At 49.0% G+C, this 27,275-nt stretch overlaps 11 protein-coding genes across 11 annotated transcripts; 6 read left to right on the top strand and 5 right to left on the bottom strand.

Annotated features, from left to right (window-relative positions):
- Window positions 1–6,333: 6,333 nt before the first annotated feature.
- Window positions 6,334–7,296, top strand: BJX67DRAFT_387694 (radical SAM enzyme; the record flags this gene model as incomplete). Its single annotated transcript, XM_071034263.1, has 2 exons — window positions 6,334–6,357; window positions 6,412–7,296. 2 exons carry the CDS (start codon window positions 6,334–6,336, stop codon window positions 7,294–7,296), a joined length of 909 nt encoding a protein of 302 aa, XP_070886838.1.
- A 325-nt stretch (window positions 7,297–7,621) lies between these two features.
- Window positions 7,622–8,491, bottom strand: BJX67DRAFT_387693 (uncharacterized protein; the record flags this gene model as incomplete). The annotated part of the gene is made up of 1 exon (XM_071034262.1): window positions 7,622–8,491. The coding sequence occupies one exon, from the start codon at window positions 8,489–8,491 to the stop codon at window positions 7,622–7,624; it is 870 nt and encodes a 289-aa protein (XP_070886837.1).
- A 403-nt stretch (window positions 8,492–8,894) lies between these two features.
- BJX67DRAFT_352413 (uncharacterized protein) lies at window positions 8,895–9,278 on the top strand (the record flags this gene model as incomplete). The annotated part of the gene is made up of 1 exon (XM_071029018.1): window positions 8,895–9,278. The coding sequence occupies one exon, from the start codon at window positions 8,898–8,900 to the stop codon at window positions 9,165–9,167; it is 270 nt and encodes an 89-aa protein (XP_070886836.1). The 3' UTR covers window positions 9,168–9,278.
- Window positions 9,279–10,984: 1,706 nt separating this feature from the next.
- Window positions 10,985–11,937, bottom strand: BJX67DRAFT_352410 (uncharacterized protein). The gene has a single exon (XM_071029017.1). The coding sequence runs from the start codon at window positions 11,388–11,390 to the stop codon at window positions 11,181–11,183; it is 210 nt and encodes a 69-aa protein (XP_070886835.1). The 5' UTR covers window positions 11,391–11,937; the 3' UTR covers window positions 10,985–11,180.
- Window positions 11,938–12,574: 637 nt separating this feature from the next.
- Window positions 12,575–14,045, top strand: BJX67DRAFT_387692 (mRNA capping enzyme, catalytic domain-containing protein; the record flags this gene model as incomplete). Its single annotated transcript, XM_071034261.1, has 2 exons — window positions 12,575–13,703; window positions 13,981–14,045. 2 exons carry the CDS (start codon window positions 12,575–12,577, stop codon window positions 14,043–14,045), a joined length of 1,194 nt encoding a protein of 397 aa, XP_070886834.1.
- A 2,088-nt stretch (window positions 14,046–16,133) lies between these two features.
- BJX67DRAFT_352409 (DUF427 domain-containing protein) lies at window positions 16,134–16,971 on the bottom strand. The gene is made up of 4 exons (XM_071029016.1): window positions 16,717–16,971; window positions 16,554–16,659; window positions 16,422–16,502; window positions 16,134–16,376 (listed from the first exon to the last, which is right to left on the bottom strand). Exons 1-4 carry the CDS (start codon window positions 16,795–16,797, stop codon window positions 16,345–16,347), a joined length of 300 nt encoding a protein of 99 aa, XP_070886833.1. The 5' UTR covers window positions 16,798–16,971; the 3' UTR covers window positions 16,134–16,344.
- A 588-nt stretch (window positions 16,972–17,559) lies between these two features.
- BJX67DRAFT_371808 (MFS general substrate transporter) lies at window positions 17,560–19,156 on the top strand (the record flags this gene model as incomplete). The annotated part of the gene is made up of 5 exons (XM_071031141.1): window positions 17,560–17,655; window positions 17,712–17,909; window positions 17,974–17,978; window positions 18,009–18,848; window positions 18,913–19,156. 5 exons carry the CDS (start codon window positions 17,560–17,562, stop codon window positions 19,154–19,156), a joined length of 1,383 nt encoding a protein of 460 aa, XP_070886832.1.
- A 1,497-nt stretch (window positions 19,157–20,653) lies between these two features.
- Window positions 20,654–21,691, top strand: BJX67DRAFT_380786 (uncharacterized protein; the record flags this gene model as incomplete). The annotated part of the gene is made up of 1 exon (XM_071032866.1): window positions 20,654–21,691. The coding sequence occupies one exon, from the start codon at window positions 20,654–20,656 to the stop codon at window positions 21,689–21,691; it is 1,038 nt and encodes a 345-aa protein (XP_070886831.1).
- A 158-nt stretch (window positions 21,692–21,849) lies between these two features.
- Window positions 21,850–23,405, bottom strand: BJX67DRAFT_380785 (MCT family MFS transporter; the record flags this gene model as incomplete). The annotated part of the gene is made up of 4 exons (XM_071032865.1): window positions 21,850–22,258; window positions 22,330–22,693; window positions 22,754–23,127; window positions 23,191–23,405. 4 exons carry the CDS (start codon window positions 23,403–23,405, stop codon window positions 21,850–21,852), a joined length of 1,362 nt encoding a protein of 453 aa, XP_070886830.1.
- Window positions 23,406–23,902: 497 nt separating this feature from the next.
- Window positions 23,903–25,488, top strand: BJX67DRAFT_380784 (putative salicylate hydroxylase; the record flags this gene model as incomplete). The annotated part of the gene is made up of 6 exons (XM_071032864.1): window positions 23,903–24,061; window positions 24,113–24,702; window positions 24,765–24,829; window positions 24,880–24,958; window positions 25,009–25,118; window positions 25,172–25,488. The coding sequence occupies 6 exons, from the start codon at window positions 23,903–23,905 to the stop codon at window positions 25,486–25,488; spliced, it is 1,320 nt and encodes a 439-aa protein (XP_070886829.1).
- A 173-nt stretch (window positions 25,489–25,661) lies between these two features.
- Window positions 25,662–27,149, bottom strand: BJX67DRAFT_371805 (S-adenosyl-L-methionine-dependent methyltransferase; the record flags this gene model as incomplete). The annotated part of the gene is made up of 4 exons (XM_071031140.1): window positions 25,662–25,833; window positions 25,894–26,243; window positions 26,294–26,806; window positions 26,862–27,149. The coding sequence occupies 4 exons, from the start codon at window positions 27,147–27,149 to the stop codon at window positions 25,662–25,664; spliced, it is 1,323 nt and encodes a 440-aa protein (XP_070886828.1).
- Between the last annotated feature and the right edge of the window lie 126 nt (window positions 27,150–27,275).

Raw genomic sequence — 27,275 nt, 5'->3', positions numbered from 1 at the left:
AACTAGATTAGTTAAAGTAGCTAGAGTAGCTAGAGCAGGCAAAACAGGCAAAGAAATAGAGAGAACAGCCAATAACAGCAGTGCCTGTAGCCACCATCATGCCATCTAGGATTAACAGGGTGCCCTATAACACAGCATGGCTGCTAAAAATAGATCATAGCATGGCCACGATGGCTGGCACCTTTAGTTTCTAAAACAACACGCAGATATGGGATATATACCTAGTAGACCCCTCTAGCAAACCCTGGTTAACAGTAATATATATAGCCCGGGCCAAGGATTTTAGATAGCAACTAGCTATAAAGGTAGCAAAGTACTACTGCATCAACCCTAGAGTTATAGTATTAGTATTCCAAGACACTATCCTTAAACCAATTGTAATAGTGCTTACTATACTAACCTAGACAACTAGTAGAGTAACCATGAAGCTGTTCTTTAGCCTGTCCACAGCATGGTATACCTTTTAGATAATAAAGGCATGCCCCTATCTTTTCCCCCGCTTGACTATTACTAGAAAGATAAATATACATCCCCTAGATATCCTACATGCCTAGAAGCTAGTTGCCTTCTTCTAGCAGGTATATAATAAAAAATAGATCTCAAGCAAGCTACAGAAAGGGATACTATCTATACTAGTTATCCACTATATCCTAGGTGAACTAGTAGCCATGCCCTCCTTGACCATAATTACTAGCATGGAGGACGTGTTTAAGATAATATCTAACTAACTAGCCAAGCATAGCACGAGGTTTAAAAGTACTAGTAGGGATAGCACAGGAATACCCTTAGATATAAACCTTAAAGAAATTAACAGACTAATCAAGTCCTTAACCCAAACTATAAGCTAGTCCCTTAACGCGTACCAGCAGTAGAACCTGTAGTAGGCCCTAATCACCTACAGGGACTATCTATAGCTTGTCCAGGTACTACTAGAGAAAAGTAACAACTTTAGAAACAAGTATATTATCTACAAGTTATAGGGTATTAAGGTAGTAGATAAGGCAAACTTCCTTACATGCAAGAGGATAGAGATAGGTAGCAGGGATACTATATAGAACCTTATAGATAAGAAGATGGATAACAAGACAAAGAAGGGCACTATGGTAGATAAGGCAGGCAGTAGGGCAACTAATATAGACTTGGTATATAGCTAGGTATACTATAACTCTATAGTAGTACTAGGCTATAATATTACATGCAAGATATTTAGTATTAACCTATAGACCCTAAAAATTCTATTCCTACTTAAAACAGCCACCATGCTAAAGGGATAGCAGGTGACTAGCCTGGTCTAGATAGCAGCCTAAAAGGCCGGGCCTGTGGGTGGCAGCCTTATTATAGACACATACAGCCTTAGCAAGACCCTCCTCGCCCTAGTACATATCATGCTCTCCATATGGAACCTAAAGATAGGGGGCGGCCCCTACTAGCCAACCCTGGTGGTAGTACTAGCAGGGCTAATTAACACCTAGCTAATAGAAATCCACAAGTAGTTCCCAAACTTTATTACCACCCATGTCTTTTATAAAATATCTAAATATACAAGCATGTTCTATTACAAGGAGCTAGTCCTTAATAACCTAGTAATCTTGAAAGCTTTTATCAAGGGCCTTAATAGTACTAATCCTGTCACTACCTAGATAATCATGGTAATATTATACTTGACCTAGGCCAAGCATATAACTAAAGAGATTAAGGACAAGGCCAGGGATATGGAGACCACCCTAGCAGTATTATAGCCGTGCCCCACCCGCGCTTGCAAGGTATGTCTCTTATCCCCCTGCCCCAATTTTAACCATGGTAAGCCAGGCTTGGTAGGTAGGTGCAGGTGGGTTTATTTACCATGGGTAAAAAACCACCTGCCCGACCCCGCCCTCCTTACCATGGTTAAAAAACAACCCGCCCGCTGCCCCTCCCCCTCCCTGATGCTGCTCGGGCTGACCCGTGCTAACTAATATAGGAGAACAATAATAATATAATAGAAGAAGGGCTAGATAAGGGCTAGAGTGCTAGCATTATACAGGAGTTAATTAAAGTCCTTGCCTGGCTCTAGGACAAGGCAGTAGAGGCCAACTAGGGGGGTATATAGGGAACCAGGAAGAAACAGGCCAAATACTAATTAATAGCTACTAGTCTTTTTGGGCATGTTATATATAATAAAGGCCATGCTATAAAGACAATCTTAACCTAGGTCTATTAATCTATTACAGCCCTGGAGACAGCGCACCTATAGGTCCTCTTGGTAATACTAATATTTAACAAGGTTCTAGACCTGTGCAGGTACTTGGCAATTATATACTACCAGGCATGGGATAGTAATAGCAAGATAATAGAACTACCTAGTATCAAGAAATATATAGTAAAAGAGGAAAAGCTAGTAGCAGGGGAGAGCCTGTTAGTATATCTACTATTACTATAAAGGCTGGCAGGCCTTGCCTGCAAGGGTTAACTTAATACCTATACCAGGTTCAAGGTCATCCTGCTAATCCTGAAGATAATCTATCTTGGATATAATATCAATAATCCACTTCCTAGCATGCTAGATGGAAGATATATTAGCAATAAGATCCTGCCCTTCCACATAATAATAGTAGAACTCTAGTTTTTAAAGCAAGTGCAGCTAGAGCATGACTAGATATATATAGTGCTGGCCCTGGTACTGCGCGCCACGGGTACTCCAACCACAGCCACCATGGACATGGACCTCTTGGAATTGGAAGATAGCAAGTAGATAAATATTAGCATCCTTTATGCTATTAGCCTGCTAGGATTCTATCTACAACTCTATAAATTTACTAAAAGAATTAGATAATAGAGATTGCTTGCTACTAGTATATGGGATATAGTATAATACTAGTAAGACCTAGGTTTTAGCCTATATTAGTTGTATACTAGCCATGATTTCTTGATAACCATTCTAAACATGAGGGTATTGGAAGTATTATACCTGGCTAGTAAAGTACCTAAACTATAATATCTTGTGTAAATCCTATAAGATAAGGGCCTGTAAGTAGTCCTACTACAAGCACCCCTACCCTGGTTTATTATCTTCACGTGTTGGCCACTCGTGGCCTGGGTCATGGAGATATTTCTTGATATGCTTGGAGTAGAGTATATAGTCCTCTAGTCTAGATAAATAAGCAAGAAGAGGTCAGCAGTAGTAGCATATTTTAACTTAGTAGGAAGTACCTGTCAGGTGCTATTAACCATCTTTGCTTGTAAGGTATTAGGGCTTAACCTATATACTAACTATAGCTATATTATGCTCTTAGAATTACCTCCTAATCTTAACATATAACTCCAGGCAATTAGAAGAGTGCACTATATTAGGCAGGTCTAGAAATAAAAGGTCTGGGTCCTGTTCTAGAACTATACAATCTAGTAGTACCTGGAATAGAATAATATTATTAAGATTTTGCTGCAGGTGGGTACTAGACTTGACCCAGGCAGGATAGCCAAGTGGATGGCTGCCCTACCTGTAGCGCTAGTAGTAGTAGAGGAGAGGGAGGACATGAACAAAGCAACCATAAAAAACTACAAGATCATAGTGGTCAAGGTGCTCGTGGATAAGGAGCTACAGGCTACCTTTAAGCAGCTATAGACACACCTAATATTTAGAGACCCCCTGGACCTTAGCTACAATCTATAGATAGTAGAAGAAAGGCTGCTGGTAGGTTCCCCTTGTATAACTAGACTTCTTAACTATAGTAAACATGGGAGCCTGGCTTTTAACCATGGTTAAAGAAACATGGGCAGGGGCAAGCCTGTGTAGTATAGTATCATGTAGTATAGTACTAACCATAAATACAAGGCAAGAAGTATAAGCAGGTATTACTACATGGCAAGGGCAGTAGGTCTTACTAATAGCTATTATTGCAGACAATAGGTGGTACCAACATGCTAGTAGGGACCACGCCCGAGGCCATGCAGGTGGGGGTGGTATAGGGGAAGAGACCAGAGACACTAACCAAGCTAAAGCTAAAGCTATAGCCCTGGGTGAAACCACAGGGGAAACTACAGGCAAAACCATAGATAAAACTATAGGCAAAGCTACAGGGACTAGAAGAGAAGGGGCTAACAGAACAGGTATAGACTAAACCAGCCTTTCCCATGGTAAATAAATTAAGGCAGGTTACTAACTAATATAGGGTTTAGGGATAAGAGGGGGTAAAAGTGACTAGCAGGGCAAGTAGCAGGGCAAGCATGCCAATTTCCAAGCTTAGCTTTATCTAGTTAGTGTCCCTATCCAAGAATAACTAGGACAAGGAGTTCTACTTGTCTAGTTATAACAAGGAAAGCAAAGGGAATATAGATACTAACTAGGCCATGTTAGGGGCCAAGAATAACAAGGGCAAGAGTCAGGTTAGGAGAATAACATGGAAATAGCTAGTACCAAAGGCTATTAGAGGGGATATAGTACTACTAGCAAAGAAGTAATAGAAGAAAGCCACGCGGGGCAGGAAGGGTTTGGGAAGAGAGAGAGGGGGGGGGACAGGTTATAAAGAAGAAGAAGTAATTATAGTAGTAAAGTTTGATTATAATTCTATAGCAAGAATATAGCAAGAATCTTTATATTTACTTGTTTACTATACTATAACTTAATAAGATTCCTAGTTTATAAATAATACAGGTACTATTTCTTGTAGATAAATTAGGTAGTTAGATTATATTATAAATGGCTATAGAGAGATTATATATATAATAATATATTAGTTAGAGTTTAGGCCATGTAATAGGCATACTCCTATATAAACCTGCTAATAAAAGAGACTATAATATACTATAGGAGCCTGGGTTAATTTATTATAACTTGTTCTATAAACACCCTCTAGTAGTTAATTAGCCAAATTAACCATCTATAAACTAATCTTTAATCTCCTATCTAGTTTATATAGAGGAAGGATTGCATGGGTACTTATTCTTGGTAAATATATTATAGATAAACTAATAGGATTTAACTTTAAATATATCTATCCCTGCAGGGGTTCTTATATCTATTCCTGGAATTATTATAGCTAGATAGGAAGAAGAAGAGCCCTCCAATTAGGTTAGATAACAAGGATAGATAATAATAAAGGGAAACAACAGGCAGGGCAAAGTATTAAAAATATAGGAAAAGAGATTAATGGCTTAAACAGGCCTAGTACTCCTGTTACAGTAAACCCTACTTAAAGCATAGTAAATTATTTATATAGCCTTTTTTATAGGATTTCTAGAAGAAAAAGAAGGCAATAAAGGGAGAATAGAAGAATACAGCAGGCAGGCTTTTAAATAGTACCTGAATTCCAGGCAAAACCAGCAAGACCAGGGGCGAACACGGGCAAAACAGGGTAGGGCGACAAAAGTGCATCATAAGGGCTCTCTGCGCAACCATATTTTCAGCGTAGTTTCCTGGCAAAGCGGTTGCGACTATATAACTAAAAAAAAAAAAAAAAAAATAGTGACTTGTGGGGGGCACAATGACTCCAGGGGGATGGTGACTCGCGGAGGACCCCCCTTGCGACCGCCTGGCAGAACACTGTGACCCGCAGACCCTTGGATAGTCACATGTCAGTGCGTCCTGGTTGTTCAGTTGAGATAGAATTTGTTCGGGCTTATAAGGAAGGTTATATTGCAGAAGAAACAGAACAAATCACTTAGAGATCTAGAATACATGCAAGAGTTAGGATCCTTATATAATCAGCTATCGGCCTGCTGTTGGGCAGCGAGCTAAACAGGGTTGTTGTTGATGACCAGGCGCTGAGCGTGGCACGTCGTTGCTTCAGTAACAGCAACTTGATGCTTGCTCGTTCCCAGCGCCAAGATGGCTGAATACTTTCGCCGAATCCCGATGCCTGACAAGGATTCAGAAAGGGAGGGCAATTGATGATATTAGGGATATTGCTGTTATTGATTCCACATAATTAATCATGTTTAATAATAAAAAATTGTGTTGTGTGTGAAATTGTGTTAGTGGGTAAGCTATGGGGAGTGCTGAAAGTGGGCCACGTATGCGGAGTCGAGTCTGTGAGCCTGAGATCTACATGTAACTTCGGGGATGTGGAGCGTCAGATGGGATCGAATCAAGGTGTTTTTTTCTTTCCGGTTAAGGTTCGGGCAAGGCTGGAGACTGGGTGGATACCGTACACCAGACGCTCAGACACATGTACGTACAGTAGTTCTCCGCGTCGATTGTACCGGTAAACGCCTGGAAAATCAGTCGAAGATCGTTGTTTGCCCTGACTCTTAATAGGGTGGATTCCCGATAAAGGACAGGGTCAAGGGATTTTTCACAGCTACCCCTCTCAGAAGATATCCTTCCACACTTTGTTCTTTATTCTGAGCCTGGAAAAGATGGACATAACTCGATATCTGCCTGTTACTCTCCTGCTGCTTCCGCTCCTGGCTGCGCTGTTGTGGCGACATGTCCAGCGCCGGCATGTGCCAGTGTCAGTGAACTACCATTTCACCCGACACTGCAACAAGAGCTGCGGATTCTGTTTCCACACCGCCAAGACCTCCCACATGGAGGACCTGGACAAGGCGAAAGAAGGGCTGCGGCTCCTGCGACAGGCTGGTATGCGAAAGGTCAACTTCGCTGGCGGCGAGCCGTTTCTGTATCCCAAGTTCCTAGGCAAAATGTTGGAGTTTTGCAAGAACGATCTCCGGCTCGAATCAGTCTCGATCGTGAGTAACGGCAGCCTCATCAGGGAGTCGTTCCTTAGTACCCACGGCAAGCATATCGACATTCTTGCTGTTTCTTGTGATTCGTTTAATGAGCCGACCAACGTCGAGATTGGCCGGGGCTCTGGTGACCAAGTAAACCAGCTCTACCGGGTCGCTTCTTGGTGTAAGGAGTACGGGATCAAATTCAAGATCAACACTGTCGTCTGCCGGCCCAACTATATGGAAGACATGAATCACCATATCGACAAACTCCAGCCCTTCCGCTGGAAATGCTTCCAGGTCCTGCTAGTTCCCGGTGAAAATGACTCGGACGACACGATCCGTGATGCTCGCAAGTTCACCATCACCAGTGAGGAATTTGATGAATTTTGTAACACGCATCGGCACCAAAAATCGTTCGTTCCGGAGTCCAACCGCCTTATGGCCCGGTCATACCTGATTCTCGACGAATATCTGAGATTCCTTGATAAGGATGGACGCAAGACGTCCGCCTCGATCCTCGACGTTGGAGTCCAAGAGGCCCTTGACAGCGTACACTGGGACAAGGATGCGTTTAAAGAACGAGGGGGTATCTATGACTGGGGGAAGATGGCCAAGCCTTCTCAGGTCTCAGTTGACCTGTCTTGGTGATGAGGAAGCGTATGGAAGTGGGTCATACATTCAGGGGACCGGAGCCACGAGCAGGTTGAGAGAGCCTTTGCCAACAAGGTATTGAGGGACGACGTCTAGATTTTACTTCTTTTGAATCTTATTGGATCGTAATAACATCGAACTTTTCCCATCAATTATCCGGTAATATCTCACAAGCATTGAATTTGGCTAAGGCTATGTTCTCATGGGAAAGCAGAAAGATGAAATAAATGGAATAAAAACCAAAAACAATACTAGAAGAGCATTGAGGCCCCTCATATAAAGGTTGTAATCTGACTTTAGCACAAAACCTCAAAATAGGGTGTCATCCAAAAACCAAAGCTCGAACCTCAATACTTTCCCTAGGTCTCGCGCCCGGCGGCGTTCTCCGATCCTCGAATGCTGCATGCGGCGCATATTGTGCCACACACCCATCCTGGAGTCCCTTTGAATCCGAGCATTTGAATAACAGGCGTTCATCGCTCATCATACCAGACCAATACCACCACTTTTGATTGGGGTTATACTTGAGTCGCATGGTCTGAAACCGGCGTTGGAAGGGCACCAAATCGGCTGGATCGACCGAGGCCGCTGAGGCAAATGCCAGAGGCATTGATTGCACTGGCTCCTCCCCAAGAGGACGCCAGACGTTTATAATGCGATACCGACCCTGGAGGAGCCTCTCTTGTTCTTCTGGGTCTGGAACGTGCAGTTTGACTCGTTCCGCGGCGGCGTGTGGAGTCTGGTCAATGTGGGCACGGATGACCGGGAGAGTGGCAGCCTCTGCACCTAGTTTCTGACGGCGGACGTTGTGGTCGAAGATGACGATCTTGATCGCATCTGGCACCTGTGAGCGAAGGAGGGCCTCGACTTCTGGGTAGTATATCCGTTGGATGGCGACATCCGAGTCGAAGGTGTTATATGTGGTGGCCGATGGGACTTTCTGGATGGCTTTCACTGCATCTTTGTCTAAGTCGAAGTCGGATTCTATGCCGCGGATGTCGTTCAGTGATACTTCGTACGGGAGTTCTATGTAGTTGCGTACTGCACGTTGACCTGGCAGTGGGGGCTCTGCGAAATGCACGCTATTGGAGGACGTGGAATTGTTCAATGGCGAAACATAGAAAGTTATCTCGGCGGATGTCGAGCCTCTGGGAATGTACGATAATGAGGTGGTCATGGTGGTGGTCGCCATCAAGTTATTATGACTTCGGCGATAGGAGCACATCGGTCCTGAGGATGAAGTACCTATGCCAGACAATGGCTGGTGATAGGAGCGCGCCTTGGGAGGGGTAAGATGCATCTCACATTGTACAGCATATGCCAGCACACCTGTGCATTGCTAAGGAGGGGCGAGATGCAGCTATGTACTGTACTAGGGCCTCCCAAAGCGGGCATTCCAGACACCTCTTCATGCGCCAATGTCAAATTCGACAAGGCCACAGCCATGTAAGTCAACGCCCACTCGCTTCTCCCACTTAGGACATATCCTCTAGGTTACCAAGAAAATAAAACTATCTATTATTTTAATGTTAGTATTAACTACCTAATGCAAAATACTCGGCTAACTTGTATGCTAGTGTAAGCGTCCATGTTCCATAATGTTCTTGTTGTTGGCAGGAGTGTGGTTGGTTATCACATATCTGGCACTAATGGTGAATTATGCAATGCAGTTTGGCGCTTTCAGTTCTCGTGCATCACTATGCGTCACCATGAGTCACTGCTGGAAAAAACGCCCTCAGATTCACACTCTTCTTTGCTCACCGGCCTCTCTGACTCTGCCTTCATCCGTGCTGCCAGAGACAGAGTGGCAGACCGGGGCCTGCAGCAACTGCGCGGCCTCCTCAGCCAGATCCTTTGTGCTGCAGTAGATGATGATGCGTCCCCAGTGCAACCGGCCTCCAATCTTCGAGTAACTCTCGAGGCTCGCCGCCAAGAGACACTAGAGCATATTTGGAATAGCCCCAGAGCATCAATATTCCTCTACCAGTCTTGATACTAGTATTTACTGTCATTAAATACGGCGCCTTGTACCTATACCGAGTTTAATGGAAATGCAAACACGTCAAGCACTAGATCTCTGGATTGCCATTAGAACCTGCACTCCCTTGTAATACGAAGACGCTGAGCAGGTCTTCGGCCAATGTTCCGTCTGGCGCCATGTGTATCGTGTTATTTAATGTCCCGGGCCTCCATATCGCCATGAAAGACAATATTGCCTGCAAGATCTGGGTGAAAGGCACCTCAGTATGCAAAAACGCCGTCTAAGGGCCCTCACGAGAGTTCTCAAGAACTATGGAGATGTCCCTGACAATGTTCGCGAGAGGATAGGTTCAATTTGAACAACCTTGGATGCAAAAGTTGATTAATTCAAGAAGAATGAATGTCATAGGGGAATTGAATTATACCATAGATGGCTTAGGTACATGGTGTTATAGTTGTACCCCCAACTCCCATCCTTTGAGAGACCTGACAGATACACTCCTTTTGACCTGCGTGGGTTTGCTTGACCTGATCTCCTTCTTGTGACATGGGAATGGACACCTCTCTGTCCGGGCTCGTACCCAGGAAGCGTTAGACTTGGTCCGCGGAAGGTTTCCTGGAGAGTGGATTGGTTAATAATATTTCAGCCCTTGTTCCAGGAGTACCAAGTGGCACGACGTCTCTGGTTAGCCTTTCAAAGACTTCTTCTATGTAGACGTTATGTAGATGAATTGATTGTCTCTGAGAATTAAGGATCTTTCCAGTGCGCTCGCTTTCTAGCTGGAACAGGGCGAAGATCGAGTGCATTACCCTCATATGGACAAAGCTCAAAAGATGATATGCAGAGCCACGTCAACACACGACGGGCCGAAGGTGGGGAAGGGCGTTTGCTGCTGTTGTCGTTCGAGCTCAGGTTGATTGGTGAGGAAGGGACCCACCAGCACATCAACAGTTACAGAGGTCAAGGACACCATACCCTACCATAGTGGACCCCTCAGCTCGCTTCCATTGTGATGATCGGGGGACGCCTCATATCCTGCCACGTACTCGCGCGTCCACAGGCTAGACCTCGAAACCGAGAGCTGATAACCTTCGAGACCCATGGATCCTCCAAGGAAGGCTTTGATCTTCGTGATCGGTCAGAAACCCCGCCCCCTCCGATGCTTCAGAGATGTGACGCTGAACTGTATAGGTGCCGCGGGAGCTGGCAAACGGACCCTTTGCAAAAGGTTAGCCGAGGAGTACGGCCGCCAACACTTGTCAGTCGGGGACCATCTGCGTAAACTGGTCTCGTCCTCGGCGAGTAAAGTCGCCACGGATAACGTACGACGTGGAGAGGCTCTGCCAGGCGACCTGTTGAGGTCCGTGTTGCAGGCTCAGCTCAAGAAAATCGACGACAGATGACAGGTTCTCCTCGATGGGTTTCCCCGCTGACTCGACCAAACCGTCTATTTTGAAGAAACAGCCAGTTTATTTCTTTCCTTCTTTTCCTTTCCTATCTTTCGATTACCCCACAGATAGCCATGGAGCGCAAATTTCCAGTTTCGGGCCCCGGACCTCGTGGTGCTCTTCGACCGCCCGGCCGAAACAGCAGAAGGCCGAGTGCTGACACGATGTCTGGGAAGAGAAGGGGATACTCGGGAGGGTTTTCGACGGCGATACCAGGAATTCACCCAGTTGAATCCCGGTCTACTGCAGTACTACGCCGACAAGGGGCCGTTGGTGACGGTATACACCCAGAAGGACAACTCATAATAGATTAAGCTAACCACGGGCAGATGGACACGAGTGGAGGGATTGAAAGCTCGTACATGCGTCTTGTCGAATGCCTCAGGGCACGTGGCTATCACTGGAGATCAAAGGAAAAAGCACCAAATTGGGAATATGGAAATATAATGATGTCAGAGGCGGCATCTCTTGGGCGTGTGGATGGAGTCACTTTGCAATAGTCTCAAAATATGCGGATAACCTCCCCTTCGGTTCTCCAGGGTAAAGGCCCAGGAATAGCGATTCATAAACTGCACAATCCTCTCGTCCATCTCCTGCATTAGTCTTCGCTTTTGCTCTTCGATTGAGGGCCCGTTAGTTGACACCTCGAAGTCGGCCTGCATTTGCAGTTCGATCTCGCCCACTATGTGGCCAAATCCGTCATATCCAGGACCACCTGGAACTTGTCGTCGGCGACCCAGCTAATCCGGTCCGTTGTCATCGACGTGATGGGCTCGAGCCCGAAAGCATCGTCTTGTAAAACCCTGCGACCCAGAAACTGCTGCATGTACGACGCGATAGACTCGGCACCTGTAAGCTCATCAAACATGGAGTTGGTGAAATTGCCGCCTTTTTTGATCTTAGCCTGCCATTGTCCGTTGCGCCTTCGGACCCAGATGCCAGCGGACGAGAGAAGGTCAGAGCGGTCGTAATAGATATCACGAAACTGTTGGGAGCCCAGAGAGCGAAGACTTTGGAAAGAGGGAGTTCCGCTATGGCGGCTCAGCTCTGGACGGCAAGGGAACGGAATTTGCGTTCTACCTCCAGGAGGAAACTTCCGCGTCGAATCATCAAGGAGGTCTGCCAAGTAGCTGTGAGACAATCCTCAGATCATCCTTCGTATGGGGTGGTCAGGAAAATATCCTCGGTTCCAGTCTTCTTGGGTTGAGGTTTCGAGCACTTTGTCTTCGTTTGTCTCCCAAGGATACGATGATCTGTGGGCCAGCGGGTGGGATAATGATATTCCGTGCGTTAGGCCGACATACCCTGTACAGTACATGTATCATAGTAAAATACAGGGTAGTAAAATACAAGAGATGGGGCAATACTAGGTGCAGTTTCAAACAGGAAAGGTATTGCCTGTTTTATTGCAAGCTCATACTATATGTACAGCGTGTACACTCAGGAGACAATTTTGTGAGGGGAATTATAGGATCCCACGCGGATTATAAATAAGCAAGGAAAATAAATAATAGGAATGGAGACTGCAAAACCGGTCTCGAAGATCCTAACTGAGTAGTTCAGGGCAGGGGACCAGGCAGTTTACATCAGAGAATCAGAATATGTTAACTCATGAATCCTGTTGAACACTAACAAAATGTTCACGACCATCAAAAAAAAATGTGTGCATGCATAAATCCCCCGATTCACCTCAAACCCACATTCCTCTCATCTTCTCCCCTACGTCACCTCTATCCCCGCATTGAGCCAACCCTTTTATACAAAGCATTTGCTTTTCATGAGCTCAGGCTTCCTTTCACGACTCTAGTTTCCGCCCCTCAGTCACGCATCTGATCGCTCTTGAACGATGCACCACCCCTTCCCGGACCTCGATGCGGTGGGAGTCAAGGCTGACCCCGAGACATCCAACAAGCTTGGCCGAAAAGTCGCGAAATTGCTTAGGCAGGCCCGAATAGGCTTCCCTGGGGCTGCTCCCCTGAGCTTCTCGTCCCGACACCTCGCAGAGCTGCAGCGAGAAGACTACTATGTCTGTGAGAAGACCGATGGCATTCGGTGCTTGATGTATTTTGACTCAGAACTCCCTGAGGCCCATTATCTGATCGACCGCAAAAACGACTACCGCTATGTACCAAGGCTGCATTTCCCAAAGCCAGGCGATAACAAGTTCCTGTCTTTTCATGTTGATACGGTGATAGATGGTGAGCTTGTCGTCGACACCTACGAGGATGGCTCCCAGCAGCTGAAGTACCTTGTGTTCGACTGCCTTGCATTAGGCGGACATAACGTGATGGACCATACGTTCGATAAGCGTTTGGCTTACTTCACGACGGAGATCCTTAAGCCCCATAATGATATGCTCCAGATGTTCCCCGAAAATAAGGAGCACCGGCCATTTCTCATTGAGACCAAACCCATGCACTTCAGCTATAATATCGAAATGATGTTTCGTGAAATCGTCCCAGAGGCCAAACGTCTGCATGGGAATGATGGCCTTATCTTCACATGTCGCACGACACCCTATTATATCGGTCTGGATGAGCATATCCTGAAGTGGAAACATGCTTCAGATAATACGGTCGACTTTCGCCTGAATCTACAGTTTCCTGATAAGCCAGATTCCAAAGAAGGAACCATTCGGGTTACGGAACCAGGTCTCAATGACGATGCTATCCCGATCTGTCATTTATCTGTCATGCTCTCTCCGGGAAATTACCGGCCCTTCGGTGAGATGTACGTCACTCAGATGGAGTGGGACGATCTAAGAGCGATGAAAACTCCCCTGGATAACGCCGTCGTCGAATGTCACAAAGACGATCAGGCTCGCTGGAGATTCCACCGGCTTCGTACGGACAAGGCGGATGGCAACCCCATCAATGTTGTCGAGAAAACCATCAAGAGCATTGACGACTGCATTACCGAGGAAGACCTGATCCACGCCGCTCCAGCTATCGAGGCCGCTTGGAAGAGGCGTCAGGGTACCATACACCCTGCTCATGGGAGCGCTAGTATCGAGTCTTCACCATTTAGCCAACTGTGAATGGGAACAGCCAAACCCCCACTCCAAGTCTCCCGTCATGATGCCCCTACTGCCTATACTCCGTTCGAATGCCTTGGGCACTTTTGTCTCGGCATCTTAACCACACAATTCCCATCTTGTTATGTACGAGCAATACTCCATGTCCCCAGCAGGAAACCGAGGACTCACGCCTCATAAAACCGAGCTACTAGAGATTTGCTTAAATGTGTTTCCAGGTAACATTTCCACTCAGCAAAAACCTAGTGCAGATTGCGCCGTGGTGGCTTATACTTCTTCCTAACGGGAAACCCACTGTGGGTGATGGGGTTTTAATCGATGATTAGCGTGAGAGTAGAGTTTATTACTAAGGTTGTTCCCCTCCCCAACCGACCAACTCGCACCCCTCCCCTTGTCTAATCATCCTCTTTCTCCAATTTTGTTGATCTAGTCCATGGACTCTGCACAGGTGTTGGATCCCGAAGCTCAGATCCTGGAGGTTAGCCGTACTTAGTGGTTGGAGACGGAACTCAACGACCTTGATGATCAATATATCCAACTCCTAGCATTCTATACAATGTTATATAGAGGAAATATACTACCAGAATCTTGGTAGGTTTCTACTTGATTTACAATATTATTCCTAATGTCTCTAAAGTAATGCCCAGGTTCCTGCTACTGTGCCTGTGAGTCCAGGCCTAGCTCTTGTGGTCTCTTAATACTAAAGTCAGGATAATATTCCTATTAATATAATGTCTTATTACAAGTACAATAATTTTACTATAGTTAATGTTGCTAAAGATCATGGGGGAGAGTTTGCATAGTTTATCTAAAAAAGCTTCATAACCCTGGCAATCAGAATTAACAAAGCCAATCAAGAAAACATGGTCGTGAATAAAATACGCCAGAGTATTCTAGACCAACTCCCCTAAAGCCCAAAGCCAAGTCTGCTAGCTATCCTGGAGTGTCTCATAAATTGTATTCAAACTGGCTCATATATTTCTGATGCTAAGCGTTAGACTTGTTAACCCGGGGGTTTTGGGTTGACCCATGGCCTTTGAAGATGAGCTAGTGGGTTTTGGGTTGGGTTATAGGGATTAGAAACCCACTTATAGGTTACTAAAAAGCCTACTAACCTAACCTAAAAAAGTCTAAAAAATCTACATATGTAGATTGCTACTAAATTAAATAATAATCTATATCTTTAAATAAATTACTATATTTAATATAGTAATTTATTTATATTTAATATATATATATAAATATAATATAGTAATTTATTTTTTAGTATAGCTTGGCAACTTATTAGGTTATTTATAATCTAATAGGTTATCTATATATAATCCAAAACCTATTAGATTATTAAAATTAGTAACCTAACCCGTTTCTTGGCAGGTTAGGGCGGGTTTCATGGGTTGGGTTGAACAAGTCTACTACTAATTCTGAGCGACATGTGACCCAGGCAACATGTTCCCAACTAGACCAAAAGATCACTATGATCAGACCCTATGGCCTGATCTGCCTGGATCGCACCTATATAGCCTGCGCCTTGACACTAATATATTATTAGGATTAAGTATGGTCTAATCCAAAATCTTGGTTTTAACTCCTTTAACCAAGCAATTAATAGTAGTATCTAGTTTGCAGGAGGTAGGGCTTCCTATTTAGGTTTTCTAGTTAAATAGCTTGATAATAGTTAACTAGTTAGTTATTTATATCCTTTAGGAGAAAGATAGCTTGCAGATCTTAAGCCTTGTTATCCAGGATTAATCCCTCTCCTTTTAGAGTATTAAGAACCTTATAGAAGTCTGGTAAACTATTATTTATAAGCTACTCAGGCTATAGACCAAGGATTTAAAAAAGCCTTATTTACAGGGGGTTAGACTTGTTCAACCCAACCCGCGAAACCTGCCAAGAAATAAGTTAGGTTGCTAATTTTAATAATCCAATAGGTTTTGGGTTAGGCATGGGCAACCTTTAGATTAACCCTAATCTAATAGGTTGCCAAGCCATGCCAAGAAATAAATTACTATATTATATTTATATATATATATTAAATATAAATAAATTACTATACTAAATATAGTAATTTATTTAAGATATTAATTATTATTTAATTAGGTAGTAATCTACATGCATGAATTTTTTGGATTTTTTAGGTTGGGTTAGTAGGTTTTTTAGTAACCCATAGGTGGGTTTTTGATCATGATAATCCAACCCAAAACCTACTAGTTCATTTTTAAAGGCCATGGATTGACCCAAAACCCACAGCTTAACAAGTCTAGAGGCAGGTAGAGGATGGACTAGACCAATCAGCAGGCGAAGAACTGGGACGAGGGTGGGATCCGTCACGGCCTAGGGACTAGGCATCTATAGTGATGTCAAGCGAAATCTACAACAGGCTACATGCGTTAACCCCTCATGAATCGACATTCTTGTCTTGATATTGCGGCCTGAAAGCAATATTCGACATAGCGAGATTCTAGCTACAGTCACAAGCTCCAGCTGTTCAATGCGTCAACGCCATACGTGCCGTAATACGTCTTCAGGGCTATGAAAGCATGTCAAGCTGTCCTGCTTCGCGTATCGCGTTGTTGTAGAAGCTACTCCTCGACAATATCGACCTTGTCCTTGTCTGGAAAAGTTAGGTTTATCTAGGAACACGGTTTGCGCAACTCACAGAAGGCGATGTAGTCCTTGATGTTCTTCGCAGCATCATATGGCTCTTTGTAGTACCAGGCCGCGTTCTCAATGGTCTTGCCTGCCCGGCGGTTAGCACTAATCTTCAACAAAAAAGGGAAGGTTATCCTACCATCGACATTGATAGTCCAGTAGGAAGCATAACCCTTCCACGAGCAGAATGTGGACAGGTCCGAGTGCTGGAGGAGGCTGTTGTCCTTGATAGCGGTGGGTGGGAACTGCCAGTACTAATGAGTACACACGAATCGGAAGATTTTTCCAGTCTAAAGACGTACGTAGATATTTCCCTCGACGGTCTCCCAGTTCTCCGTCTCCGCGACAACGTGGTCGCCAACTTTTGCGAGGGCGCGAGGCATGGTTTCGATTGATAAGGGTACAAAAAGAGCTATCTGTGTCGGCTGTCTGTGTGCTTTGCAGAACGATACTACGCCCAAGATACTCGTATATATACCTCCTCCTCGAGAAACCGATGATTCTCCAAGAGATCGGCCGTGATACTGCGGGGAAGAACATGCCCGAACGAGTTGTTCGGTGGCGTCCAACACGCCACTTGGGCCCTGGATGGCGCAAGCAAATATTATTAATTGCTATCCCCTCCGAGAGACAGAAGCACCGGTGCTATTCCTCATTGGCGTTAGCTTTCTCGATCTAAACCCTCCGATACAAAGCTCCGAGCTCATGCCTTCCGCAGTGAGGTTACAGACAACTGATCGGAACTTTGGCTGTCTCTCAGGAATCGAATCTCGACGCGAGAGAAAAGGAATCCAAAATGTGGTTCTGGGCCTCCGTGGGGGTCTCGCACCACGACAGCGAGAATAATGCCTCGAATGGCGTGCTGAGGCAGTTTGTTGGCCCTGATATCGAGTTGGCCTTTGAAAAGACTTAAGTCCTGGCGGAATGGACGACATCGAGTGCTACGAACCACATTCACCCATTGCGCGGTATACGTACACTTGAGAGTTATATCTGCCAGCTCCTACATCGCCATGTCAGCGTCAATCAGTTCAGCCACGGCAACATCTCCAAGACAGGACGAGCGGAAGGCCGAAGAGGAGGCCTCCGGCTTCTACGAAGATGTCTTGGATACCTCGCTGATAGACCCCGTCCTGACGCGGAAGATGGCTCTGGTCAATGAAGCCATTGACAAAATCGGCATGACGCCGTTCCAGTGGAAGCTGTTTGTCCTGAACGGTTTTGGATACTCTGTGGACTCGGTACTCTCTAGCTCTAGCAGGCATTTTGATATATGTTCTAACTAACAGTTGCTCAGCTCCTGATCATATGCCAGTCGATTGCGCAGCCCGCGGTCGTAGCTGAGTATGGCAATCCCAGCACGAAGCTGGCTGGGATCTCCCTGGGCTCGCAGATCGGCCTTCTCGTCGGGGCGGCGTTTTGGGGGTTGTCTGCGGATATCATTGGGAGACGCTTTGCGTTCAATGCCACGTTGTTTCTTGCTGCCATCTTTGTGGTCATTGCAGGGGGGATGCCCGGATATATCCCTTTTGCTGCTTTGTAAGTACATCGTTGGCCAGCTGGTGTACGTTTGAACTTCAGCTCATTATCTCAGAGTTGCCCTGTATTCAACAGCCGTCGGAGGTAATTATATCCTCGACTCGACAAGTCTGCTCGAGTTCCTCCCCAACGGCCACTCATGGCTCGTCACCTTCATGTCCATCTGGTGGGCCGTGGGATACACCCTCGCCGGTCTACTCGCCTGGGCCTTCATGAGCAACTACAGCTGCCCAGCAGACGCAACATCCTCCACCTGCTCCCGTAGCGAGAATATGGGCTGGCGCTACCTGCATTTCACCTGCGGCGGGCTTGTCCTGGTCCTCAGCATCCTCCGCTTCCTGCTCATCCGCATGGTCCAAACCCCCAAATGGCTGATCACGCAGAACCGCGATGAAGAAGTCATCCAGTTTCTCGCCAACATAGCAGGGAAGTATAACCGCCCCTTTACACTGACGCTCGACGACCTCCGCCGCGAGGGGAACGTCATCAACACCGAGAAATCAGCATGGTCCTCTATCCGAATCACGCAGCATCTCCTGGGCCTCTTCCAGACGCGCCAACTCGCGTGGTCGTACACCGTCATCACCCTCAACTGGCTGGTCATCGGCATGGTCAGTCCGCTCTACCACGTCTTCCTACCGTACTATCTCGAGTCGCAGGGCCGGAAAGTCGGCGCCAGCGACACATACACGACGTGGCGCAACTACGCAATCAACCAGGTCTCCGGACTAGCAGGACCGATCCTCGCCGCTGTGCTCGTACAGAGCAAATTCCTCGGACGCAGGGGGACAATGGCGCTCGGCGCGCTGTTCACGATGGTCCTCCAGTTCGGATACACGCAGATTCGCACGCCGGCGCAGAATGTCGGCGTTTCGGCTGCCATTTCTGCTGCTTCGTACGTCGTCCCTCCCTTCCGTCTTTATCATGTGTGCAGAGTATCTAACCGAGGATGTCTGTAGAAACATGTACTACGGCACGATATACGCCTATACACCGGAGATTCTCCCCTCGGCGCACCGAGCAACAGGGTATGCGCTCTGTGTCGTTTTGAACCGTGTAGGGGGTATCATGGGCGTGTTGGTTGGGAGCTACGCGAACGTCCAGACGACGGCGCCTCTATTTGTGTGTGCTGCACTTTTTGCGCTGCTGATTGTGCTGAGTCTCTTGTTGCCGTTTGAGAGTCGTGGGAAGAGGATCCAGTGAGTTGGAAGGCAGTAAAGCTCGGTTATTTCACATGCACCGACCCCAACGGTAGACGAGATAGTGCGTAGAAATTGAACGCTGTTGAGTTCATCCGTATTCACTTCTTCAGGCTCAACAAGGTCAGATTTCGGTGCAGCCCGCAAAAAGCTCCTGGTTGGCGAGAGACAGGGAGAGGAAGACTTCGATTTACCGCTCCACGCGCTCATGCACCTTTGGACAAGGAAAGGCCGAACAACCTCCGACGGGCCCTGACCATGCATCGATTAGCCTCGGCGGCAAGACTGTGTGACAGGCCATCAGAAAAACGGGTCCGCCACGTTCATCTGCAGCTCAAAGGAGATCTGCTTCGGCGGTTTGGCCAGCCATTCACGGCCGTGTCTCATTATGGATGTTGTGTCTTATCCGCCCCTCTTCCAAGGGCCGGCCACTTGGTTTAATTAAGATTTGCACCGTGCAGCAAAGCGTGTTTTTAGCCAATATCTTGGTTTTGCTTTTTCAGCTGCTGGAGATAAATTTCGTTGTAGGTTAGATATCGGGCTCGATCCCATTCTTTCGCAGGAGATGGCTCTCTTCTCCTGCTGAAATTGAAGATAACATCTCTTCCAACCCCTATCAGCCCGAGGTCCCATCTCTGTTCTGTGGAGATACGAGCTGAGGTTATCGGCGGCACTCCGCGTGGGAATTCTCCCCTGTCTTCTCGTATCGACGTACTATTGCACCGGAATGGCGTGACAGTGTCGCCATTATTAAATTTGTGAGTGTATTGCCGTTCAATCATGCGCGATAGGCGAGGACAGTGGCGTCCAGTCGGCCCGTTCCTTATCGCAGAGCGTTGTGCATCTTTCGTTTACACGTCCCCCAACCCAAGATGCCGAATGCCTTCAGGGCGCAAAGAGGGAAAGAGAGGAGAGGACAGGGGTACCTCTGTGCTCATTGTCGCCTGGCAGGATACGAGATCCCACGACAAATCCCTGCAACATCGTGCCCCGAAACAGTCAGCTTGGAGAGCTTGCCTGAAAGAACCCCCAATGCTCTGGATCCTTTGGCAAATTTCGTGCCAATCGCCATGCGCGTGGCTTGCTGGGCGATCGCGACATCTTCCATCGCAGATCATCATCACGAAGTCAAAGCTTAGGGTCTTCAGAAGCTCAGATGTACCTTAAAACGCGGGCAAAGGGTCTGCCACGAGTCCCTCCTTCAAAGGCCTTATCAGACCTCCTGGCTCCATAGACGACGATGCCCAGCATGGGGACTCAGAAGCGGACACTCAGGGCCTCGTGCGACAACTGCCATCAGGCAAAGGTGAAGTGCGTCCCCACGGCTACGGGATGCCAGCGCTGTCTGGGGTTAAATACCCTCTGCGTCCACAGCCCACCGGGACGGTCAGGACGTGTCCCAACAGCGAACAGGGATTCAGGGGCTGGTACTCGCCCTGCACGCATCCCAACCCCTCCCCGGAGCAGTCCGTCGCGAGCCCAAAGCGAACGCAACGCCGCGATGCCCAACGCCGACGACGACGACGAAGCTACCCCCTCGATCCCCCCGTCCTCCACGGTAGACTTTACCACAGATTCTGTCGTGATGGAGCCTGTCGACTCCATGATCTCTGACTGGTTCTCCATGTCTGCGCCGGCCATGAGCCCGATCTACAGTGGCGACCCCATGCTCACGGACTCGACGAAGCCCCCGTTCAGCGCAACCAGTCAAATCCCCACGGCCATTTCAGACTTCGTAACAGGCGACGTCACAGTCCCCTCCTCACAATACCCCTACGCGACAAACACCCAGCATCACTACCACCACTCACAACTCAACCCGCTCGCCTTCAACCAAAGCCCTAACCCGCACCACTCAACATGCACATGCACCTGCTTCCAAACAATCGTGCGCGCGCTCGAGAAGATCCAACGGGCCAACATGCGCCTACTAAGCGTGGACGTCGCCTTGTCCCAGAACAAAGAAGCCCTAATCCACATCTGCAACGCCCTCAAATGCACCTCTCCGCACGACAGCACCACCCGCCTCGTCATGCTCGTCCTCCTCCGCAAGAACCTGAACCTCTACCACCTCCTCTACCAGCTGCGGCTGCGCAATCGGCGGGATCGGAATTCCACCTCGCGTAGTTCCCCGGGCGGTGGTGGTAGTAGTCCGTTCTCGCCGTCTGCGTCTCCGCCGTGGTCCTCGCTCGATACGACGATGAATATGACAGGCCAGGGGGCGCAGCAGCAGCAGGATCACTCTGTCTTTCAGGGTTCTGACCAACACCGTCCGGACCATGCGGGTAGTGACGCCGGGGGCCCGGTGACGGGGACAGTGAGGCTGTCGCTTGGATCGTACCAGCTCGACTACGCCGACGAGAGTTCTCTCACGAAGCAGATCCTGCTTTTGGACGTGAACAAGGTCCCGCGACTGCTAGAGCGGCTGGATAGGAGGGCCTGCGGGCTTGACGAGGCAGACGGGCTGGATCTGTATAATATGATGCGGGGTGCGCTGATTGCCGAGTTTCGGGCTATCATGACGGAGGTAGAGACATGACATGAAGATGGCATTATTGAGAACCGTAGTCCAGTAGCTTCCTCTTAGTATCTAGATCTATCTCCGCGCGTTGGTCTTCTTCAACTCAGAATAGCAAATAGCCCTAAATCGGTTATACTCTCCATACATATACTTCCAACCCTAACAGGACCGTAACTCTACACCTTCTCCCACTTGACCCCCTTCTTAATCACCCTCGTCCCACTCATGAACGCTCCGCAAATCAACAGCGCAATGCCGGTGAACACCAACGTCCCCGTATACTCTAGCCCCCCGACGCCATCACTCTTACTCTGTCGCGTCAAGATCGCCCCAGCGATAGGTGACCCAATCAACACACCCAACGACCCAATTGTGAGCGCCATCCCAACCCGCACCCCGATCTGGTTGAGCGACGGACTCAGCGCGACCAGCACAGCCGGCGGGAGCGCCATCAGGCCGCCCGAGAAGAAGGAGTACATGATTGACGTTGCGAGCAGGTTGCCCAGGTTCTTGACGGAGATCCACGCAAGGACGTTGATCCCGGAGATGTACGCGCAGGGGACGATGACGTTGAGGTTTCCGAGTCTGCCGCACATTAGTTTTTAGATCTCAACTCGTCATATCATATGAACGGTATTAATAGACAAGTGGCATACTTATCGGCAATCGCATTCGGGAGCAACCGGCCCACCATTCCTGCGGCATTCATAATACTGAGAATGTAAAACGACAGCTCGCCATCGACGCCGATGCTCAAAGCGTAGCTCTCCGCGTAGAAGAACGGGATGAAGAACGCCATGAACCCCAGCGCAAGGCCGACCACAAACGTAGTGTATGCCGGATCCTTGAAGGCGACGACGTCCACGACGGGCCCGGATTTGCGGGGTGGGAGGCGCGGGCGGAGCAGGGATATCCCCAGGGTCAGGGTGCCCAGCATAATGAAGGCCATGGCGCGGACGGCCCAGGGGAAGCCGACGGTTACGATGAGGCGGCGGATGAGGACGGGGAAGATGATTCCGCCTGGAGAAGGTGTGTCAGTTAGGGGTGTATTAGGTTCTCGGACACTGTGTGGGTACGAACCCACGCTGCTCCCGCTTGCTGCGATTCCAGTCGCGAGGCCACGTCTCGTCGAGAAGTATGTCCCGACCAGGGAAATGGAGGGTGTGAAGAGACACCCCGACCCAACGCCGAGACAGAGTCCCTGCGCGAGGAAGATCTGGTAGTACTTCGTCCCGAGCGAGGTCATCATCATTCCGAAGACGGAGAGGAAGATGCCGAGTCCGGCGACGGGGTAGAAGTATCCGGCGTCAAAGGCACGGCCGCAGAAGACACCGACAAAGAGGAGCAGGAAGCCTTGGATGGAGCCGATCCAGGAGATGGAGGATTGACTCGATTCTGGGAGGAGGGTGGTGGTGTAGTATGTCTGGAAGATCCCAAACGCGTTGGCCATTCCCCTGGTATTGCGAAGAGTCAGGTAATGCCCCGTATGTATATATTTTGCAGCTTGCAAGACTTACCATGTGTTCAGGACGAAGAGGAATCCCCCAAAGACCTGCAGCCAGGCTTGGAGCCCGCCATTTGGTGGTGGAGGGAGTGTTGGAGGGCCTGTCGGAGCTGGCTGGGGAGGAGCTTCTTTCTCGACATCTGCTTCTGAGGACAGCTTGCTCTTCTTTGATGCGTCGTCGACGTGCTTGAGCGACGGATCGCGCTCCTCAGCTGAAGAGGCACTCATTTTTCCAGGGTTATCGCATGCAACTCGGTCTCGCAATGGAAAGGAAGGAGCAGTTACACTCTGCGAACGGCGAGACACGCAAATAAGACTTGATTGAAGCAACGCGCAAGGCAAAGGAGTCCCAGGCAGCGTCGAACTCTCAATTTCAAGTTCCCAAGCTTCGCGCCACAGCCACTCAGGCAGCAGATCCGCGAATTCGTTAGGACAAATTGCGGAAACCCTTCCCCCGATGTCCACCTTGCCCGAGTTCTCCTTTGACAACTGTGCTCAAGGTGCAAATGGGGCTCTGGCGGTCTTTTGTGCCAAAGCGCCGAGGCATGACACGAGCCAGGGATTATACGAGCGACAAAGCCAGGCCATTCCCCCATCGAGTTAGGAGATCGACGCGTCTTGCAACGCCATCCAATCGGTGGTTTTGACGTCTGTCAATTGGGGCTCCGAAGCTCCACAGCGCTGGCCGCCAGACCTTCGCTATTAGAGCATCTGCATGGGTCGAGATGGAGGGCAACACAAGCATTCGAGAACGCTCCGCCGCACCTCACTTCTGTTCGTCTCCCAGCTTCGTCCTCTCAACTATGAATGTGATCGTCGTTGGCGGCGGAATCGCCGGCCTGTCAGCAGCGATCGGGCTCCGCCGCGCTGGCCACCGCGTCAAGGTAAGAGCTGACGGGAAGATCCAATGCCAGCACCTAACTCGATCTGCTCAGGTCTTCGAGCGATCGTCATTCCTCCGAGAGGTTGGCGCGGCCATCAATGTCTGCCCCAATGCCTCGCGCATCCTGCTCCAGTGGGGTTTCAACACCGACCTGGCTCGCCTGGTGCCTGCATGCCGGCAGATCGTCGCCCCGGGCGCCTCCCTCAAGCCCCTGGTGGAGGTTGATTGCTCCCAGTTCCCGCAGACCTACGGGGCATCCTTCTTCTTTGCGCACAGGGTCGATTTACACTCGGAACTGCGGCGCTTGGCCACAGCACCGGGGCCGGGGGTCCCGGTCGAGATTGCCCTGCGCTCTGAGGTCGTGGGCTACGACACTGAGGAAGGCTCAGTGACGTTGTCCGATGGTTCGCTACACCATGCGGACCTTATCGTTGCTGCAGATGGCGTGCATACAGCTGCAATTCATAAGATCATCGGACACGCTGTCCCTGCCGCACCAACGGGGTCTGCAGCGTTCCGGTTCTTGATCCCCACCGAGGTGCTGCGGGAGGATCCGCAGATTGCAAAATTCCTCGAGGACGGGGTGATGAGAGTACTTGTCGCCGGTGACCTCCGGCGGCTGGTGTGGTATCCTTGTGCGAAGTACGAACAGCCCTGGCTGAGCCATACATGCAGTGCAACAGCTAACGATGAGCACTTGCCAGTAATACCGTGCAGAATTTTGTCGGAATCCATTCATATAACCCGGACAATGCCTCAGAGAGAGAAGGTATGCTCCGTTCTCACCCTAGGTATAGTAGCCACCACTCACACCCATAGACTGGGATCGCGATGCCAGCGTCGACGACCTCCTCGCGCACTACCATGACTTCCACCCGGCCATAATCGCCATCCTGAAGTAAGTCGGGCGTCAAGTAATTTCGACACCGCTTCTAACCCACCACCCAGAAAAGCAACCTCCATCAAACGTTGGCCTCTCCTCTACCGAGACCCCATCCCGACATGGACCCGCGGCCGATTAGTTCTCATCGGCGACGCAGCACACCCCATGCTTCCTCGTACGTCTCCTTCTCACATATAGCTCATCTTCCCTAACAAACACCTTCCCAAGACCAAGGCCAAGGCGGCGCCCAAGCCATTGAAGATGCAGGCGCTCTATCCGAAGTATTTGCAGACCTCGCAACACCTACAGAAGAGGAAATCCGCCACAGATTAGAGCTGTTTGAGAAACTGCGCCTGAATCGGGCATCCGCTATCCAGATCTTCTCGAACGCGGGACAAGACGAGTCGTGGAAGATCAGGGAGCAGGCGCAACGCTATCTGCCGAAGGGAGCGGAAGTCCCGAGCTCGCCGGGAGAGTTTATGAAGCATAATTTTGGGTACGATGTATTGCACGAGGCGAGAGTTTTGCTTGAAAGGGGGAAGTAGACCGTCATTGGCAGCTCTGTTATCTTGTTCCACGGAATTCCCCATCTTCATGTGGCAGTCTTGGAAAGAGAAATCAAGGCATATGTATCTGCTGAGGTGAACAATAGACTTGGAACGCTGCGCTCATAGTTCTATCTACGGGCAAGATTATCCAGACAGGGTACGCATATTCTTCAAGGTGACTCAAGCACAGCCTCTACGATAGTCCCAGCCGCAGCATCATGCCCCTTGCTCCAGACTTTCCTAATCTTCAACCGCGGATCAGCTCTCTCCAGCAGCTCGGCAAAGTCGTCTTCAGTCCGCTCGCGCGCGTTATGCAGGACCATCATCTGCATATCGAGGTACCTAAACCCGGTCAGTTCCTTATCAAGACCGATTAACATGAGAAACGTCGCCGGCACATACCGGACAAACTTTTCGTGCAGCCCATGCAGCTCCTCTGGCGGGGGAATTACCGAGTCCGAGATGATGATTCTGGAGTCCGACTTCAGCGCCGGAACCAGATTCTTCAAGATCCTCACGGCGTAATCGTCCGGCCAGTCGTGCAGGATATGGCGCAGGTAAAATACGTCAATCCCCTTTCTCGTCTGGGGTTCGAACATATCGTGCACTTCAAACTGCACCCGGTCCTGCAGCGTAGAGGGCAGAGACCCGATCCCCGAAGCAATGGCCGCTTCGAGGTCCTGAACGACGAAGCATAGCTTTGGATACGCCTCCGCCAGAGCGAGTGATACGTGGCCGTTCCCACCGCCAACCTACATATCCTGATTAACACGAGGATACGTTCCGTGGAAGGGATACCTACATCTACAACCGTCGCCTTCCCGAGACTCTCCCACGGAAACCCCTGCACAACCTGCTGGACTGAGCGTCCGCCACTCTTACTCAGCCCGGCCATCCCCTGGTTAAATCTGTCAAACCTAGCGGGGTGTTTCGACAGGAACGTAAACAAGGGGTCTTCCGTGCCAAAGGCAATGTTGAACCCAGCCTGGCTCGGCTCCTCCGTATCGGGGTACCTGCGCAGCGAGTCAACTAGCCTCGATGCAGCGGGGAACGCCTCGTGTGTGCAATGGCCCAGGAACGCGGTTAACTCTGGGTTAGTGACCATGCGCTGGGAGGCCGTGGTGTGAGCGATGTATCCGGGGCGAGGCTCGTAGAAGATTCGACGGACGAAGAGCAGACGCAGGACACGCTCTAGGCGGCCCAGCGAACATCCGCTTTGAAGAGAGAGCTCTTTGAAGGATATCGGCGTGTCGAGGGGGACGTGCTGCGCGAGGTTGAATTCTACGACGACAGCGAGAGCGGTGATATCATGGTACTATATGGACTTGTTGTTAGATAGATACGGCGATTCGAGGAAACTATTTTCATACCCCGTACGACAAACTCTTGAGGTAGTTTTCCGGCCCTGAGACGAGGATCTGGAGGTCCGTTGATGCTTGGATGAGGGAGGCTGCTGCGTTTAGGGCTTCCTTCTCAGCCAGCTCGCTCTTACTGTCCTGCTTGTGGGTGACGACATTGCCATTTATGGTTCCTTTTGTAGAGCTTCGAGGGAAGAATGAGGGAGCAGGAGCCGACGACTCAAGGGTGTGGCGGGTGATGGCCAGGGCAGCATTGGAGATGGTAGCGGCCAGTTCCAGCAGAACTGTTGAGTCTGACATTGTGAGCTGAATTCAGTTCGGAACGTCTGATTCGGACGACTCTGGATGCCAATCGACCCAGATAATAACAGACTAGCATCCGCAGTCAGGACCGGCACTCCTCGTATCTGCATCGGCGATGAGACG

Source organism: Aspergillus lucknowensis, assembly GCF_044049455.1.
Source record: "Aspergillus lucknowensis strain CBS 449.75 chromosome Unknown BJX67scaffold_17, whole genome shotgun sequence".
Classification (NCBI taxonomy): domain Eukaryota; kingdom Fungi; phylum Ascomycota; class Eurotiomycetes; order Eurotiales; family Aspergillaceae; genus Aspergillus; species Aspergillus lucknowensis.
Note: the sequence above shows the minus strand (reverse complement) of the source record. Positions and strands in the feature narration are given on the sequence as shown.

Coding starts and splice junctions, on each gene's coding strand:
- BJX67DRAFT_352410 (XM_071029017.1), bottom strand. CDS start 11,390: ATGCAGGCCGACTTCGAGGTGTCAACTAACGGGCCCTCAATCGAAGAG.
- BJX67DRAFT_352409 (XM_071029016.1), bottom strand. CDS start 16,797: ATGCCTCGCGCCCTCGCAAAAGTTGGCGACCACGTTGTCGCGGAGACG. Junction 16,660..16,716: donor CCGTCGAGGGAAATATCTAC/GTACGTCTTTAG, acceptor TAGTACTGGCAG/TTCCCACCCACCGCTATCAA. Junction 16,503..16,553: donor CTGGACTATCAATGTCGATG/GTAGGATAACCT, acceptor ACCGCCGGGCAG/GCAAGACCATTGAGAACGCG.